This window comes from Castor canadensis, chromosome 7 (assembly GCF_047511655.1).
Source record: "Castor canadensis chromosome 7, mCasCan1.hap1v2, whole genome shotgun sequence".
NCBI classification, from domain to species: Eukaryota; Metazoa; Chordata; class Mammalia; order Rodentia; family Castoridae; genus Castor; species Castor canadensis.
In genome coordinates, this window is record NC_133392.1 from 142,099,504 (window position 1) to 142,117,103 (window position 17,600).

The following is a 17,600-nucleotide window of genomic DNA, read 5'->3' on the forward strand; positions in this document are numbered from 1 at the left end:
TGGCACAAAAACAGGCATGAAGACCAGTGGAACAGAATAGAGGATCCAGATATGAAGCCACACAACTATAAGCAACTTATCTTTGACAAAGGAGCTAAAAATATACGATGGAGAAATAGCAGCCTCTTCAACAAAAACTGCTGGGAAAACTGGTTAGCAGTCTGCAAAAAACTGAAACTAGATCCATGTATATCACCTTATACCAAGATTAACTCAAAATGGATCAAGGATCTTAATATCAGACCCCAAACTCTTAAGTTGATACAAGAAAGAGTAGGAAATACTCTGGAGTTAGTAGATATAGGTAAGAACTTTCTCAATGAAACCCCAGCAGCACAGCAACTAAGAGATAGCATAGATAAATGGGACCTCATAAAACTAAAAAGCTTCTGTTCATCAAAAGAAATGGTCTCTAAACTGAAGAGAACACCCACAGAGTGGGAGAAAATATTTGCCAACTATACATCAGACAAAGGACTGATAACCAGAATATACAGGGAACTTAAAAAACTAAATTTCCCAAAACTAATGAACCAATAAAGAAATGGGCACGTGAACTAAACAGAGCTTTCTCAAAAGAAGAAATTCAAATGGCCAGAAAACACATGAAAAAATGCTCACCATCTCTAGCAATAAAGGAAATGCAAATTAAAACCACGCTAAGATTCCACCTCACCCCTGTTAGAATAGCCATCATCAGCAACACCACCACCAACAGGTGTTGGCGAGGATGCGGGGGAAAAAGGAACCCTCTTACACTGTTGGTGGGAATGTAGACTAGTACAACCACTCTGGAAAAAAATTTGGAGGCTACTTAAAAAGCTGGACATCAATCTACCATTTGATCCAGCAATACCACTCTTGGGGATATACCCAAAAGACTGTTACTCCAGAGGCACCTGCACATCCATGTTTATTGCGGCACTATTCACAATAGCCAAGTTATGGAAACAGCCAAGATGCCCTACCACTGACAAATGGATTAAGAAAATGTGGTATCTATACACAATGGAATTTTATGCAGCCATGAAGAACGAAATGTTATCATTCGCTGGTAAATGGATGGAATTGGAGAACATCATTCTGAGTGAAGTTAGCCTGGCCCAAAAGACCAAAAATCGTATGTTCTCCCTCATATGTGGACATTAGATCAAGGGCAAACACAACAAGGGGATTGGACTATGAGCACATGATAAAAGCGAGAGCACACAAGGGAGGGGTGAGGATAGGTAAGACACCTAAAAAACTAGCTAGCATTTGTTGCCCTTAACGCAGAGAAACTAAAGCAGATACCTTAAAGCAACTGAGGCCAATAGGAAAAGGGGAACAGGTACTAGAGAAAAGGTTAGATCAAAAAGAATTAACCTAGAAGGTAACACCCACACACAGGAAATCAATGTGAGTCAATGCCCTGTATAGCTATCCTTATCTCAACCAGCAAAAACCCTTGTTCCTTCCTATTATTGCTTATACTCTCTCTACAACAAAATTAGAAATAAGGGCAAAATAGTTTCTGCTGGGTATTGGGTGGGGGAGGGGGGGAGGAGGTGGTAAGGGAGGGGGTGGGGGCAGGGGGGAGAAATGAACCAAGCCTTGTATGCACATATGAATAATAAAAGAAAAATGAAAGAAAAAAAAAACCACTAATGTAATACCATAAAAAAAAATCTTGAAATACATAATATTGTTCTCAGTCATTTAAAAAAAAAAAAAAAAAAAAAAGAGGCTAAGTGGTTCAAGGTTTAGGACCTGAGTTCAAACCCCAGTACTGAAAAAAACAAAAAACAAAATAGTACATCATTTTATGAGACTTGAGCATACAGATTTTGTTATCTGCTGGGGGTGTCTTAGAACCAGTTTCTTGAGCATATTCAGAGATGACTTATTTCATCACACTGCAGTTGAGTTTTAGGTAGTTTGCTACACTTGACTACTATAAATTTGGTTTGTAGTCCTAGCTCAGTGGTAAAGCATTTGCCTAGCATTGGTGAGGTCTTGGGTACTTGGGGCAGGGTAGTTCTAAGGCTTAAACCAGTTGGAAACACTTTGAGGTGTGATATGTGGTGCATGTCACAGGTTGCACTGGACTACATGCTGTCATCTTATGGCAGAATTTGGGCATTTCTTCAGTCCTACTTCCTCACCTGCAGACACCCAGTTATACATGGAGATTAGATGAAACAATGTATCTATAACCTTATCACTGCAACTGGTTTTCACATGACTTTCTTAGGTAAATTAATTCCTGAACTACCTCCTTCTCTTCCCTGGAAAGGTAGGGTGTTTTCTGTGATCAAGCCTGGCTTGATAGTTGACTTTGTTAGAAGTCCATAATACTTATGTGCTAGACTGTAAAGATATTTTTATAAATTTGAGAAGACTGAAGTTGTAATTCCTCAAAGGTCCCATGGACAGCAAGTGGTGTTACCAGGATTCAAATCCAGTACTCCAAAGGTTGGCAAGTGAACCCAGCACCTGTGGCTTTTGCTTGTTCACACTGGCAAACACAGGAGAAACCTCATTTGCTCTAGGTAAACAGATCACAGAAGGGCAGGCAGAGTGACTTCCAATTGGGAAGTCCTACTTCACACCTCTGAATGACTGAGGTTCTCACTAATCACTAGCAGGCAGTGTACTTTCAGCCATGTGCAAAAGGGCACTTGCCACATATATCCCTACTTTCTCCTAACCAGACTATAAAGCTGGTTAGCCAACAGAGGAGCTACAATTCACCTGACTTTACCTTCTAAGTGGTTCCCATCCTTCAGGGCCTTGACTTTTCTACAATGCTGGCAGCCAGTGTGGAGGGTTGAAAATATCTATTATGACAGGTTTCCCACATCATGAGGCGTGCTGGTAATTTTAGGCTCAAGCCTCATCACATTAAAGGGCATAAGTAGCTGTGAAAGCAGACTGCCAGCTGCTCAGCTCAATTTCCCCATGTATTTTGATTGCATCAGTCAACTCCTCTGTGTTCCAAACTTAGTATCTATGATTAACACCCTATTGACAACTTGACCATTTTAAGTCAGTAAGGCAAGATGTCTCAATCCCCATCTTTGGTGTTACTCGTAAGCAAGTTACAGGCAGGTCCTACTTCATCATTTCCCAAGCAAGTTTTTATGAACCAATTCTAACTAGCACCATTTGCAGAAAACTGGTCAGGCATCCCCCAGTGTACATGATAAAAAAAAAAGTACCACATACTCATTATTTCAATTCTTATTTATTCAATCTCAGATGTTAGGTGTAACACAAAGAGTGAAAAACCCAAGCCAAAAGGATCTAAGGACATCTAGCTATGTGCATGTACAAGTCATTCAAATACAGGACTTTCAGAAATGTCATGGCTGAGATTGGCAGGAGGATCCAGAACTTAAAAGAAGCCTGTGCCACATAGGGAGACCCTGCCCCAAAAAGTAATGTGCCAATGTTTCTAAATCCTGCATCACTAAAAATTAAAATTACTTTACCCATTCCCCATTGTAATAATTAAAACGAGCACAAATCAGTAACTCAGTCAATTTCCAGTGTGGTTCCTCTTCTCTCCTGAATGAAAAACAGAACAAGATCAGACTCTCGAAGGTCTTAAATCTAAAAAACTCTTAACACAGCATACATTTGTTTCCTGCATGGTTTATCTCCCCAGTCATTGTCCAGAGGACTCTGAGAAGTTGTAGGAATATGCAGACGCAGACTCAAGGCCCGGCTTTTTCTACAACGTTGTGGAAAGGGACTGTACATCATGGGGCAGAGCCCTGTGCTCCCGTGTGCCACTAGGACAGAGCCCGGAAAGAGTGACCTCCCGGGGTGTCCACGTTGGAAACTAGTGCTAGATCAGACCGAGAACAAATGCAATATTCCCAAAACATCCCTCAAAGCATCTGCATGGGCTTAATGCCCCTCATCTTCTCTGCTTGTTACTCCAACTGTTCATTTGAAAGTAGCTTCTCTCTAAACCACGTGACAACAAGGAAAAAAATCACATATTAGGTAAGAAAAAAAAATAGAGGAATTTACTAACCTCAAACAAATCGTCATTTGGAATGTGAGTTCTGCAAAACAAGGCATTCATTAATGAATATGAAAGACAAATCTTTACATTTCTGGGTTTGAATTCAGGTTGTTTGTTAAGCCGTACCCAAACCAAGCAATCTCTCAAAACACATACTAGTGTTTCCTGCATGGTTTATCTCCCCAGTCATTGTCCAGAGGACTCTGAGAAGTCGTAGGAATATGCAGGCGCAGACTCAGGGCCCGGCTTTTTCTCCAACGTTGTGGAAAGGGACTATACATCCTGGGGCAGAGCCCTGTGCTCCCGTGTGCCACTAGGACAGAGCCCGGGGAGAGTGACCTCCCGGGGTGTCCACGTTGGGTGTAATTTATCTAACACGCAGACTATGCTAAAAAACAATTTCAACTGCAAAAAAGACATTTCTCTTCAAAACCAATGGGTAGTCATGGTCCATAATTAGCTTTCAGCAAATCTAGAAATTCAATATTGAAGCAGAATAACGGTCGTTAGCCTATTCCACTATTTTTACCACTATATTTCAAGAAATGGACTGCTGTGTGCTGATGGTTCACACACCCTAATCCTAGCTAATCAGGAAGATTGAAGTTTAAAATACAGCACCGGACAAATACTTCGAGACACTATCTTGAAAATGCACAACACAAAAAGTGCTGGTAGAGTGGCACAAGCCATAGAGCGGTGCCTAGCCAAGTGCGGAGCACTAGCATCACAAAAGAAAGGAAAATCTAAAGAACTGGAGGTGTGGCTTAGACGATAGAGTATAGAGTACCTGCTTTGCCAGCGGTAAGCCTTGCGTTCAAACTAGTCCCAACCGACTAAATCTATCTTCTGAGACTCATCATTTGCTCTTTTCGATTGGCATACTGCAAAGGGTGGCAGTAGTATTTTCACCCTAACAATGGGGCTACACTAGCACTAGCAGAGTTATAACATAAAAACCAAATGTTAGCGGAATGAGGAAAGTTTAATTAGTAAACGCGTATGGGAGCTGGGCGTGGCCATCTGAGCCTGTAATCCCAGCACTCGCGCCTTCATTTCGAGCTAAAACACTGTTTTAAGAAACACATACAAAAAAACCAAAACCGCACACGGGGTCGGAACGAAGCTTCTACACGTGTGTCCAGACACGTTGTGTCCAGTAGGCAGCTGTTTAGTACACTACGCCAACAATCATAGTGGCGGGCGGGGTGGGGAAGCAGCGCCGCCTGCTCCGGTCTCCGCGGCCCACATCTGACCCAGCACAGCGCAGACATCAAATATACCATATAGGGACGCCGTTCTAAAGGCGATCTTCCTAAATAATGTTACCGTCAAGAAAAGCGACTTGCCGAACTGAGATCCTAGACTCAAACTAAAGGAATCGAGCAAGAGTGGCTACTCACCAAAAACATCCAGAGAGCAGCAGAAACCTTACGCCGAAAGACCGAAGAGCGCCTATGCGTCCGTATTTATACTTTACGAAGAGTCCGGAAGTCTGTGGATGAATTCTGCGCCTGCGTAGGGGCATGCGCAATTACGGACTTGGAAATTCGCAAGGGCTGCTGGGATCTATGGGCGGTTCCGCACCACCCCTACTTGGATGAGAAGACTCTCGCGATACTAGCAACTTGGCGTGGGACTTTACCGGGGAAAGTAAATTGCAGTTTTGTAGGTGTGTTGCTGGTTACTTAGAACCAGATAGGAAGTTTTTTTTTTTTTCTCTACAATCGATTTACCCTTACATAAATTGGAAAAAAAAAATGGAATAAGTGCGCAAAATAGGAAAAGGCATCTAGAGAAATTTAAAAGATACAAAAAGAATTGATTCTGCTCTATACCGTGTGACAGAACCCCTCCACATACAGACTGGGAATCCGCCAGCACTGGGAATTAAACCCAGGACCTTGTGCATGCTTGGCAAGCTATATTCCCAGACCTTTTTTTTTTTTTTTTTTTTTGTAGACAGGGTCTCTAAATTGTTCAGGTTAGCCTCCTGAGTGCTGAGACTACATGTAAGGCATGCACCACCAAGCCGGGTTGAAAGAAACATTTGATAAATTCAGGACATAAGTTCTTCTAGATGAATTGAAATTTAAAACCTCCTCTGCACACCAATGAATATGTATATAATGCCACTTAACTGTAAACTTAAAACTGGTTAAAATGGGGACTAGGAGTGTAGCTCAGTGGTAGGGTATTAATTAGCCTAGTATGCAAGGGCCTGAGTTTGATCCCCAGCATCGCAAAAACCAAGAAAAACACCCACTCCAGAGCCTAAGGTAGAAGCATTGGAAGTTGGAGAGCAACCAGGACTACATAGAAAGACTATGTATCAAACCAACCAACCAATCAACAAGCAACAACAATAAAACCTTAACAAGGTTTTATGGTAGGTGTATTTTATCACACACAAACCCCAACAAATACAAAGACATAAGCAAGTAAAGAAGGTTGAAAAAAAGCTCACATCCGTAATCCTAGCTACTCAGGAGGCAGAGATCAGGAGGATCGTGGTTCGAAGCCAGACTGGGCAAATAGTTCAGAGACTCTATCTCATAAAAACACATCACAGAAAAAGGGCTGGTGAAATGGCTCAAGGTGAAGGCCCTGAATTCAAGCCCCAGTACCACAAAAAAAAAAAAAAAAAAAGTTGAAGCTACAAGATCAAAATGCTCTGGGGTGTAGCTCAGTGAGAGTCTTTTTCATAAGAGGTTCCGGGTTTGATCCCCAACACTGCAAAAACACCACCTCCACCAAGTGAAGTGCTGAGAATGTGATAGAATTTTAAGTATGAGGTTAGGCAAATTAAAAAAAAAAAAGCTATTTGGCTCAAGTGGTAGAGTACCTGCCTACCAAGCGTGAAGACATTGAGTTCAAAGAAAATAAGATTCACTAAAGATTAGGTGAATAAATGGTAAATAAATTGACATAGAACCATCAGAACTAGACTCTACCGAGTAGAAACATTTACCACAGTCCTCCTACTCCTGCAATTAGATTTTATGATTAATGCTTTACATACATTATTTGCTATCATAGCAATTCTAAGACACTGATATGATTACCTTTTTTTTTTGGTGGTACTGGGGTTTGAACTCAGGGCCTTACACTTGCTAGGCAGGTGATCTACCACTTGATCCACTCTACCAGCCCTGTTTTTTGTGAACAGTATTTTCGAGATAGGGTCTTGCCAAGGCTGGCTTCAAACCAAGGTCCACCTATCTCTGCCTCCTGAGTAGCTAGGATTACAGGTCTGAGCCACCAGCACCTGGCTGATTGCCCATTTTAAGATCTGAAACAGCCAAGTGTCAGTGGCTCATGCCTGTAATCCTAACTACTCAGGAGGTAGAGATGCGGTAGAGATCAGGAGGATCACAGTTCAAAGCCAGCCAGGCAAATAGTTTGCAAAACCCTATCTCAAAAAAAAGATGTGAAAATGTGAAACAGGTCACCAGATCAGTGCTCAAAAAGGTCAGCAGACCTCAGTGCTCAAAAAATTCTCAGAAGACTGAGAATTTTTTTTTTGAGGTGCCAGCAGTAGTATTTATTGTTATTCATGAGTGGTCAAAGACTTAGAGGTTCATTATCACTGGTACAACCACACGTATGAAATGTCAACACATGGACTGAAAGGGTAGTTGTATATTTATATTAAAAAACACAGACATACACGAATGTTCATGTATGCTGCTACAAAAGCAGGAAGCATCAAGCTGTAGGAATCCTGATATACACAGCATATGGAAGTATCTCAAGCATAAAAACTGTACTGTACTCAAGTTGCAAAAATAAAATTTCTTTAAACATTTTGATCTGAGTTTGAGCAAAGCAAATAAAGAACACCAATGATTTTCATATGATTTCATGTACTTTAAAATAATCAACAAGAGTTAACAGCTGCAAAAAACCAAATCAAATGAAAACAAAACAACAACAAAAAACCCTGAAAAAATGGAAGTTACAGGAACATACAATGCATTTCATCCAAAGTAAGTCTACAGCGTATCTGGCTTTCAGATACCTAAGAATCGTAATTTACATTATTACTCAGATGACAAGGTAAACCAGAACAAGCATTGTGATAAACAGAAGAATCATCACTGCAAACAAGGCAGCGCTGCGCCTCGGTTTCTTCAGTTTCACTAGTGCAAGAGCATCATTTACCTGAAAGATCATAAGTCACAATTAAAGAGAGCTCATGCAAAACTATTTCCTTTTTCCTTTAAAAAGTGCCACATACTATACTTTTCATTTAAAAAGAAAATCCAACACGTAAGCTAATGAAGGAATGTTTGTCTCCATCTCTTGTCGATGAGGAACGGCCAGAGTGACTCTTTGATTCCGACTCGAAATGGTGTCCGCTGGCCAATGCCCAGCGTCTCCAATTTGGAGCAGTCAAGCTGAGCATTTCTTGGACGTTGCGCGCCTATGACTGGGCTGTCAGTAATAGGTCTTAGGTGGCTGCTGGGGAGGTTGAAAGCATCTGCTGCCATTTCGTATTTGTCATCTGTTCATTGCTGGACCAGTGAAAGTTTCCCTTAATTGACAGATCCAGCATCCTCTTCTCTGCCAGCTGCCGGCACACGCTTGCCACATCCTTGATGTGGGTGGGGAACTTCTGCTGCCAGTGGTCCATGTTTGCTGACTTGTTGCTGAACTGCACTTTATCAAACATGGCAGTCACAGCACTTTCTTCAAGCTTTTCAACTTCCCCATACATAACAGGAATTCTCAAAACAGCAGCTCCTGTGTTATTCTCCAGGACCGCCTTTCCCCTTCTAATTTTGTTTTGCCATACAAGTTTAGGGGATTTGGTGTGTCTTCCTCTGTATATGGTGGATTTGTTCCATCAAAAACATAATCTGAGCTAATGTAGATGAGAAATGCTCCAACTGCAGCTGCTTCTGTTGCTAGATTTCCAGAAGCAGCCACATTAAGCTGAGAAGCAGCGTCTGGCTGACTCTCTACGACATCTGGTCTTCTCTCTGCTGCACAATGCACGACAACATGAGACTGAAAATCATGAATGATGTGGTGAACTGCTTCAGAATCCAACAGATTAGCTTGTTCAAATTGTGGTCTTGCTCTTCTAAAACCACAGCCGACAGCATGCCTGTTATTCTGCTGAAATTCTTTGTAAACGGTTCTGCCAAGAAGCCCAGTGGCACCAGTAACCAGAACTTGCCTAGTGGGGATGTTTACTTCCTCCTGTTACATGTCCTCTGGCATTTCAGGCATGATTCCACAAAAATTTCAGGGCCAGAGGATTGGAGGGATGGATCTCAACATCTGCCTCCTCTGGCTGGGTCTTTCTCTGCTCTGCCTGCAGAGAGCACAGGCAGCCAAAACGTGAGCACTGGCTTCACTTGACCTTTAAAATTCTGAGAATTTTTTTCTGCCATACTGGAATTTGAACTCAGGGCCTCCATTTGTTTTTGTTTAGTTACTTTTTGGATAGGGACTCAAGTTTTTGCCTTGGACTGGCCTCACACTGCAATCATCTCAGTTTCTACCTCCTTAGTAGCTAAAATTACAGGCTTGAGCCATCAAGGTTTTTTTTTTGGTGGTCCTGGGGATTGAACTCAGGGCCTCCCACTTGTTGGGAAGCCCTATACCACTTGAGCCACACTCTGACCCTTTGCTTTTTTAGTTTGTTTTTTCAAGCCTCAGACAACAGGTCTGGGACAGCAATCCTCCTACCTCAGATGCCCAAGTAGCTAGGATTACAGGCCTGTACCATGATGCATGGCCCTGAGATTTCAAGGGTCCATAGTGTCAAAACCATTTCATAATTATACTTAGATTTTATTTGCTTCCTTTGCTTCATTAACATTTATGCTGATGGTGCAAAAAAAAATCACTGTTTAAAACTGCTAGTGCCTAATGCAATTGAAGGGCTGGTCATCAACTGCAATAGTAATCATTGTAGTCTTCATCATCATCAAATCAAAGTTTAAAAAAAATCAAAGATAGTTGTGGGTAATGCACACCTGTAATCCCTGCAGCTAGGGGGGCTGAGGCACGAGGGCATCGAGTTTCAGGCCAGCTTGGACTACATAGCAAGATCCTGTCTCAAATAAATAAAAAGGATGGGCTCAGTGGCTCAAAAATGTAATCCTAGCTACTCTGGAGGCAGAGATTGGGAGGATCGAGGTTCAAGGCCAGCCTGGGCAAAAAGTTCTTTTCTTTTTTGCTAGGCATGCATTCTATAACTTGAGCCACTCCTCCAGCCCCCCAAAAGTTCTTGAGACCCTATCTCAACCAATAAAAAATGGGCATGGTTGTGTATCTGTCATTCCAGCTACACAGGAAGCATAAATAAGAGGATTATTGTCCAGCACAGCCTAGGCATCATTGTGATACTATTTCAACATAACTAAAGCAGAAAGGGCTAGAAGTGTGGCTCAAGCAGTCGAGTGCCTGCTTTACAAGCACAAAGCCCTGAGTTCAAACCCCAGTTGCACCAAAAAAACCCCCCAAAAAACATAAACCCAGAAAACAACCACAAAAAACAGCTGGAGGAGTGGCTCAAGTGGTAGAGCACCTGATTCACAAGCACAAGTTCCTGAGCTCAAACTACAATACCACCTAAAAAATCAAACGAAATTTGTTGGGCATGGTGTGCATACCTGCTATCCTAGCATTTAGTAGGCTAAGGCAGGAAGATCTTGATTTCTAGCCAGTCAGGGTAAAATAGTAGGACACTGTATCAAAAAAACACAAACAAAACAAATCTGTTGGCTTTGAACGTGGATGGTAGTCAAGGTGAGGAGACAAAGGAACTGTGAGATTTCTGAGATAGGGAATGCAGAGAATTTGCTGTCTCACTAGAACTCAGAGGAGAGAGAGGAACTAGAGAATGATACCCAAGTTTCAGCTTTGAGAGGCTGAACTATAAGGTGGTTAAGTCTGACTGAAAACAGGCAGGTGTGGGAGAGGTAGAGTAAGGCCCATATGGGGGCTGCATTGTTACCTGGCTAACATGGCAACTTCATATATGGAGTTGGAGCTCCAGCAAGAAATCTGAGTTAATAGCCAGGCACTATTACCACTGTAATCCTAGCTACTCTGGAGGCAAAGATCAGAAGGGTTACAGTTCAAAGCCAGTTCCAGGAAAATAATTCATGAGACCCTATTTTGAAAATACCCCACACAAAACAGGGCTGGAGGAGTGGCTGAAGTGGTTGACACCTACCTAGTCAGTTTGAGGCCTTGAGTTCAAACCCCTAGTACTGCCAAAAAAGAAATCTGAGTTTTAAGATGGATGTGGTGTCACTTGCCTGTGATCCCAATACTCTGAAAACTGAGGTAGAATTGAGAGTTCAATGCCAGCCTGGGATACAGGTCAGGACCCTGTCTGTAAAAAAGGAAAAGAAATATGAGTTATTGATAAAAGATTTAGATGTTGTCAGAATAAGGGTAGTAGAGAAATTACCTTGGGAGAGCAGAGAGTGTGATGAGAGGACCCGAGACCCCAGCATTTACATGGTGGTCAGGGAAAGTCATCAGGACAGAGAAAGCACTTGGAGAAGCACCACCAAGAAGTATTGAGAACTTGGACATTAGTCTACTGTGTCAAATCCTGTGACTAGTCAAGTGGATTAACTGAACAGAGGCCTTAGAATGTGGTAGTCAACTGAGATGTCACTGGTGACCTTAGGAAAAGCCATTTTAGTTTGAAGGTAATTTAGATTTAAAAACTTTTTATTAGCATATGTGGCTTGCACAAAGGGGTTTCATCGTGATATTTATAATATGCATAAAATGTACTTGGATCAAATTCATCCCATTTGTATTACCATTTCTTAACCCTGAGCACTATATTATTATTATTATTGTGTTGGGGGTACAATGTGACATTTACAAAAGTTCCCACAATATATCTTAGTTGAGTTCATCTCCATCAGTCTTTATCGGACATGATTTTAGACAAGGAAAATAGTGTGTATAGACCAGCCAGTCATAAAGTGATACCAGGAGACCTATCCATTACTTTTTTCACCTGTTAATAATTTAGCTTTAAGCTTAACTGTCTGGACTGCATAGAAAGTTTTTTATTTTTATTTTTTTGTAGTATTGAGGTTTGAACTCAGGCCCTACACCTTGAACCACTCTGCCAGTCCTTTTTTGTGAAGGGTTTTTCTGAGACAGGGTCTCTTGAACTATTTGCCTGGGATGGCTTTGAACTTCGATCTTCCTGATCTCTGCCTCCCGAGTAGCTAGGATTACAGGTGTGAGCCACTGGCACCTGGATTGGAAGTAAGTTGTTTAACTTTAGAATAGATATATGTGAGGGGAATTACAAAAAGCAAGAGATAGGGTAAGAGGTTGAAGAAAAAGGAGGGATTAGGGTAGAATTTTTTTTGGGTGGGGACAGAAGTGAACACTATTCATACTGAGACAAAGATAAAATAAAGAAAAACAAATACAAAAAAGAAAAAGAAAAAGAAAAAAAAGAGATAGTATAAGAGATCCAGGTTGCTGGTGGTTCATGGTTTTCTTTGCATTCCTCCCAGGGCTGGAATGAAACAGAACCTTGAAGCAGTGGGTTTGGCTGTTTTGTGGCTTTGGGACTATTATTTTCTTTGTTGTACATTCTCACCTTTTTTTTTTTTTTCTTGGCAGCATTGAGGTTTGAACTCAGGACCTCACGCTTGCTAGGCAGGCACTCTACCACTTGAGTGACTCCTTCATCTCTGTTTTGTGTTGGGTATTTCGAGATATGGTCTCGAGAACTATTTGCCTGGGCTGGCTTCCAAATGTGATTCTCCTGATCTCTACTGTGAACAGCCATTCTCATCCTTCATAAGATTTCCTGCCCATTTGGTGGTACTCACTGGGCCTTCTCTGATTGTGGTTCTTCTAAGCCTCCTTCATCGGGTGTAGTTACCTAAGTTCACAAAGACCCAACATTCATTCACTGATGCAGCAAACACTGGTCAATATGCACGATCAAAACAGCCTCTGGAGACATTTAATCCCAAAAGAGGAATAGAAACTTGAATCCTAGCAATTTCAGCAATAGGAATCTGGGAGCAGGGGAAATCCAATGACATGAGCAGTTCTGACTCATACCACACCTCCAGCCCCCATTTTTTTTTAGTGTACTGGGGCTTGAAATTTGAACTTAGGGCTTTCAAGCGCTCTACCACCTGAGCCATGCCCCAGTCCAGTATTTTGGGTATAATTTTAAACTGACTTTAATCTTCTGGAATGAAGCAGAACATAAAAAACAACAGAACAGAGTTGCTTGGTAGTTTAAACTTCTAAAATACTTTAATAATTAATATTGGTGAGAAAACAGATATACAACACAATTATTTATTTTACAAGGAGATTCTGTACACCAGGAAAGCATCTTGATGTACAATACACCAGGCTTTCATTTCTTTACACTATGATTGTGAGCATCCAACTTACACAAAGGGAACAAAAATCCATTTTTATACATAAAAACAAAACAACTGAATAGACTTCACCCTCTAAGTATGAATGAGATGAAAGACAAACCAGAATCCTTGATGGCACACAAAAGCAAGTAAGTAGCTCAGGAAGTCACATTCTATCTCAAGCTTGGCACAGTAAGGGACAAAAAGGCAGTGAAGAGTTTGAAAATGTCACCTTAGCCACCGAGAATAGGGCACAAGCCGAGCAGTCTCCAAAGCAAGAGCAAATGGTTTAAGTCAGCCTAGCAGTTCAGGTGTGGCTCAGACTAATAGGAGAAGCCTCACTGACCTTCTCTCAGCTACCCCAAGTGTTGATGAACTCTAGGGAGATGCAGACCCAGTATTCTTCCCATAGTTACAAAACATCTGACAATAATGGAGAAATCCAAATCTTCCTTCTCTACACAGAGAGGAAACACTACAGTCTTTTTTGTTTTTGTAGTGCTGGGGATTGAACCCAGAATTTTGAGCATGCCAGGCAAGTGCTCTACCAATAAGTTACATCCCCAGCCCTGAAAACACTACCTTTTAAAGTCACTTTAGCTGGGCATTGGTGGCTCACACCTGAATCCTACTGAAGAGGCAGAGATCAGGAGGATCACTGTTTGAAGCCAGCCTGGGCAAATAGTTCACAAGACCCTATCTCAAAAAAACTCATCAAAAAAAGGGCTGGTGGAGTGGCTCAAGGTGTAGGCTCTGAGTTCAAACCCCAGTACCCAAAACAAAACAAAAATAAAGTCACTTTAGCCTTTGTTTTGACCAGATATTCTGAAAGAAAAATATGCTAAAATATTATATATAGAAAAAAATGACAGAACCACAGAATAAATCAGAAGAGATGTATAAAACAGTCCTAAATACTAAAGTGAAGAAGAAAAGCCACATTCATCAGTTAAATAGGAATTGTTTTTCCCCACTTACAATGTAGGTAAGAATTAAAAGGGAAATAGTGAAGCTCTATGGTTTTCAACAGAGATTCAAGAAAAGTAACCAAACCTTCTGTTTTAAGAGTCTTTATCACAAATACAAAATGGGGCAGGAGCTGAGCCAATGCCTAGGCATTAACCACACTGGCTACAGATTAGAAATGGAAGGCAAATGAGGTGGGAGCTGCGAGGGTTGGCAAGCAGACCATGTGGGAGTGAAGAGGGAATGTGCAGCAGGGAAGGGCCAACAGCACTGAGGGACAAAAGCAGTGGGCCATGACTAGGCCCCTCCTTTGTGCTTTTCCAAAGATCTTTTCCTATACAGCACCCCACATCCCTTAGGACCTTGCTGTGATTCTGGCTGAAATGTGGGGTACTCCCACAGAGTACCTACAACTCTGCTTAATGGAGGAGAATACATCTATTGGTTGAAGTGATATACAAAATCATTTGGTACAAGAAAAGTATAACAGTCTAGCCGGATGTGTTGATGCACGTCTGTAATTCCAGCATCAAGAAGACTGAGGCAAGAAGATCATGAGTTTGAGGCCAGTCTGGGCTACATAGTGAGATTCTGTCTCAAAGAAAACAAACAAACAAAAAAACCAAAAAAGTACATGGCCTATAAAATTTAAGCCATAAGTCAGTTTTCTGCCAAGGTGGCATTGATATTAAGGCCTTTTTCTTATTTTTGTATACAGAAAATATACATGGCTTTCTGGTTTGAACAACTTAGATTCTGGTTGCAGCTCAGACTGTTTCTTCAAGATCATTTAAAAATTAAAACCAGGATGACAAGTGCATTGGAGGAACATGTCAGATCCTGAGCTTCCTCTCAGGCTCACATACCTGAGAGGACCATGTTGCTGTGTTACAAGAGGTGCAGTGCAATGCTTTCAAATGACATACAGTGTGGTTCAAAGGTTTCCTCTGCAAGAGGGGGACCTTTGCCAGAGACTGGGGACTCCAGAAGGCTTTCTCCACCGACAACTGGATTGGATGGCTGGAAATTAGTGTCCACACAGTGGAGTCAGGGCAGGTAAGGCTAACGGTGCAAACTGGGCCTCAGCACAGATAGTCATCTTAGGGCAGATGTGGTGCAGCCAGTAAAACTCAGAACCTGATAGTGGCTCAAAATTTTGGTGGCTGGCGAGGGAAAACCCCTCAAGAATGCTGCAATGTTAAAAAGTTCAAAAGCAGTGACAAAATACTCAGTTTTGCCCCAGGGGCAGCACAGGAGAAACCGTTCCAGTGAAAGGCTACATTCATAGAAGTGCTGTTCACCCCAAAACCACATCCCAGAGGATGCAATTCTGGCTGTGCTGGGAAGTGCTAAAGTTCCCTCCATATGTAGCTCTGAAGAAAAGCAGCAAAGCAGCCTGGTTTTTGGAGGAGTCGTTCCTCTCTCCAACTTGAGCATCATGGACGATGGTAACTAAAACAGACAATCAAAATAGAGATGTTACAAGATAATGCAGGTTTCTTTGCAATTCTTTAAAATAAAAATAACAGTACTTGATTATGTTTCATTTTTTTGAACATGGGGTCTCATGATTACGTGTATATTATATACATTATATTATGCTATATATATTATGTATATATTATTGTATGTGTGTGTAGACATATTGTACACATATAGCCATGGCAATTTTACTTTTATTTTTGGTGGTTACTGGGGTTTTGAACTCAGGGCCTTGTGTTTGCTAGGCAGGTGCTCTACCTACCACTTGAACCACTCCCCAACACACATAACTTTATATATCACTACATATTATAAACTCAGGTGGTACGAAGGATTGAACCCACCAGGGTCTTGCATATGCTAAACTCATTCTCTACCATACCCCCTACTATGCTATTTTTTTTTTTTTGGACAGTCTGGGGTTTGAACTTAGGGTCTCACGCTTGCTAGGCAGGTGCTCTGCCACTTGAGCCACTCTGCCAACCCTTTTACGTGTTGGGTATTTTCAAATAGGGTCTCAAAAACTATTTCCCCAAGGGCTGGCTTTTAACCCCAATCCTCCTGATCTCTGTCTCCCAACTACCTATGATTACAGGCATGAGCCACTGGTGCCCAGCTCTATCTGCTCTAATTTTAATTCCTTTCATTACATCTGATACTCCTGTTCTCACTGAACTCCTTTCCTTTTTTTAAATTTTTTTATCCTACTATTGTTGTACTGGGGTTACACTGTGACATTTACAAAGTTCTTACAATATATCATAGTCGAATTCACCCCCTCCATTCCCCCTTCCCCCGCCACTCTTCATTTTTTCTTGAACTCTCTTTGGTTAGTTTCAGTAACACTATCTCTTCCCTGGTTTTCATTCTTCTTCCATTGCTTTTCCTCAGTATGCTGACCTGGTTTATTTTCTTGTCTAGCCTTCAAACAAAAAACAACTTTCCCATTAAAGATGCATTTTTTTATGCCACATATGGTGGTGCATGCCTATAATCATGCCTATAATGCCAGCAGCACTCAGAGGCTGAGGTAGAAGGGCCTTGAGGCCAGACTGGGTTACACAGCAAGTCCAAGGTCAGCCTGGGTTACACAGCAAATCCAAGGTCAGCCTGGATTACATAGGGAGATTGTCTTTAAAAAAAAAAAAAAATCTTCTAATCTCTGCTTCCTGAGTAGCTAGGATTACAGGCGTTGAGACACTCACACCTGGCAAGTGTTTTCCTTTTAATGATGTTTATAGAGGTCTTCATATTTGAACAATTTGGTATGTTTGTTTGCTGGGGGAAATTTTACTTTGCTCACAGTATTTGGGTCTTTTGGATCTTACCGTGTAAAATGTTTGCTCTCTTCATGAACCTCCATCTCTGAGCTTTTAAATTCATTTAATTCTTTTCTTATGGCAGCCTGTAGCATAGAAATAAGATTTCACCATCTTTTATCTGCTGTACAGCAGTGTGATTTGCAGTCTATCTTTATTGTACTTCGTAAATGACCACAACCCTTGGCCAGCAACTCAGAAGTCAGAAGCCAGGTTAACACTGAGCCAAGATCTGAGCCCAATATATACCACTTTCCCTAACACCATTAACTTCAGAGGAAAGCTAAAATCTCAAGTAAATTCAAAATACTCAAAAAACTTAACAGCTATTATAGCTCTTACAGTTTCAAAGCATGTAACAGAAGTGTAGAATTAAGTATGTGTAAGTAGTGAAATATACCTCCCAAACTCCCTCTAACCAAATATCAC

The 17,600-nt window shown here is 41.4% G+C and overlaps 1 protein-coding gene, 1 long non-coding RNA gene, 2 other non-coding genes and 1 pseudogene across 27 annotated transcripts in view; all 5 read right to left on the reverse strand.

The window, feature by feature from the left end:
* Positions 1-3,207: 3,207 nt before the first annotated feature.
* On the reverse strand, positions 3,208-5,544 carry LOC109698205 (uncharacterized). Its single transcript, XR_002213532.2, has 3 exons — positions 5,419-5,544; positions 4,025-4,055; positions 3,208-3,549 (listed from the first exon to the last, which is right to left on the reverse strand). It is a non-coding gene; the product is annotated as an uncharacterized lncRNA (long non-coding RNA).
* LOC141425272 (small nucleolar RNA SNORA73 family) lies at positions 3,620-3,823 on the reverse strand. The gene has a single exon (XR_012450344.1). It is a non-coding gene; the product is annotated as a small nucleolar RNA SNORA73 family (small nucleolar RNA).
* On the reverse strand, positions 4,172-4,375 carry LOC141425273 (small nucleolar RNA SNORA73 family). The gene has a single exon (XR_012450345.1). It is a non-coding gene; the product is annotated as a small nucleolar RNA SNORA73 family (small nucleolar RNA).
* Positions 5,545-7,546: 2,002 nt separating the features above from the next.
* Positions 7,547-9,393, reverse strand: LOC109698206 (methionine adenosyltransferase 2 subunit beta pseudogene; annotated as a pseudogene).
* Positions 9,394-13,265: 3,872 nt separating this feature from the next.
* Phactr4 (phosphatase and actin regulator 4) overlaps positions 13,266-17,600 on the reverse strand; it is a 90,761-nt gene continuing 86,426 nt past the window's right edge. For all 24 annotated transcript variants that reach the window (XM_074080830.1, XM_074080814.1, XM_074080813.1 and 21 more), the window contains 2 exons: positions 17,181-17,257; positions 13,266-15,822 (listed from right to left, as the gene is read on the reverse strand). In XM_074080830.1, the coding sequence (XP_073936931.1) occupies positions 15,807-15,822; positions 17,181-17,257 (93 nt within the window). In that variant the 3' untranslated portion in view covers positions 13,266-15,806. The remainder of the gene's footprint in view (positions 15,823-17,180; positions 17,258-17,600) is intronic.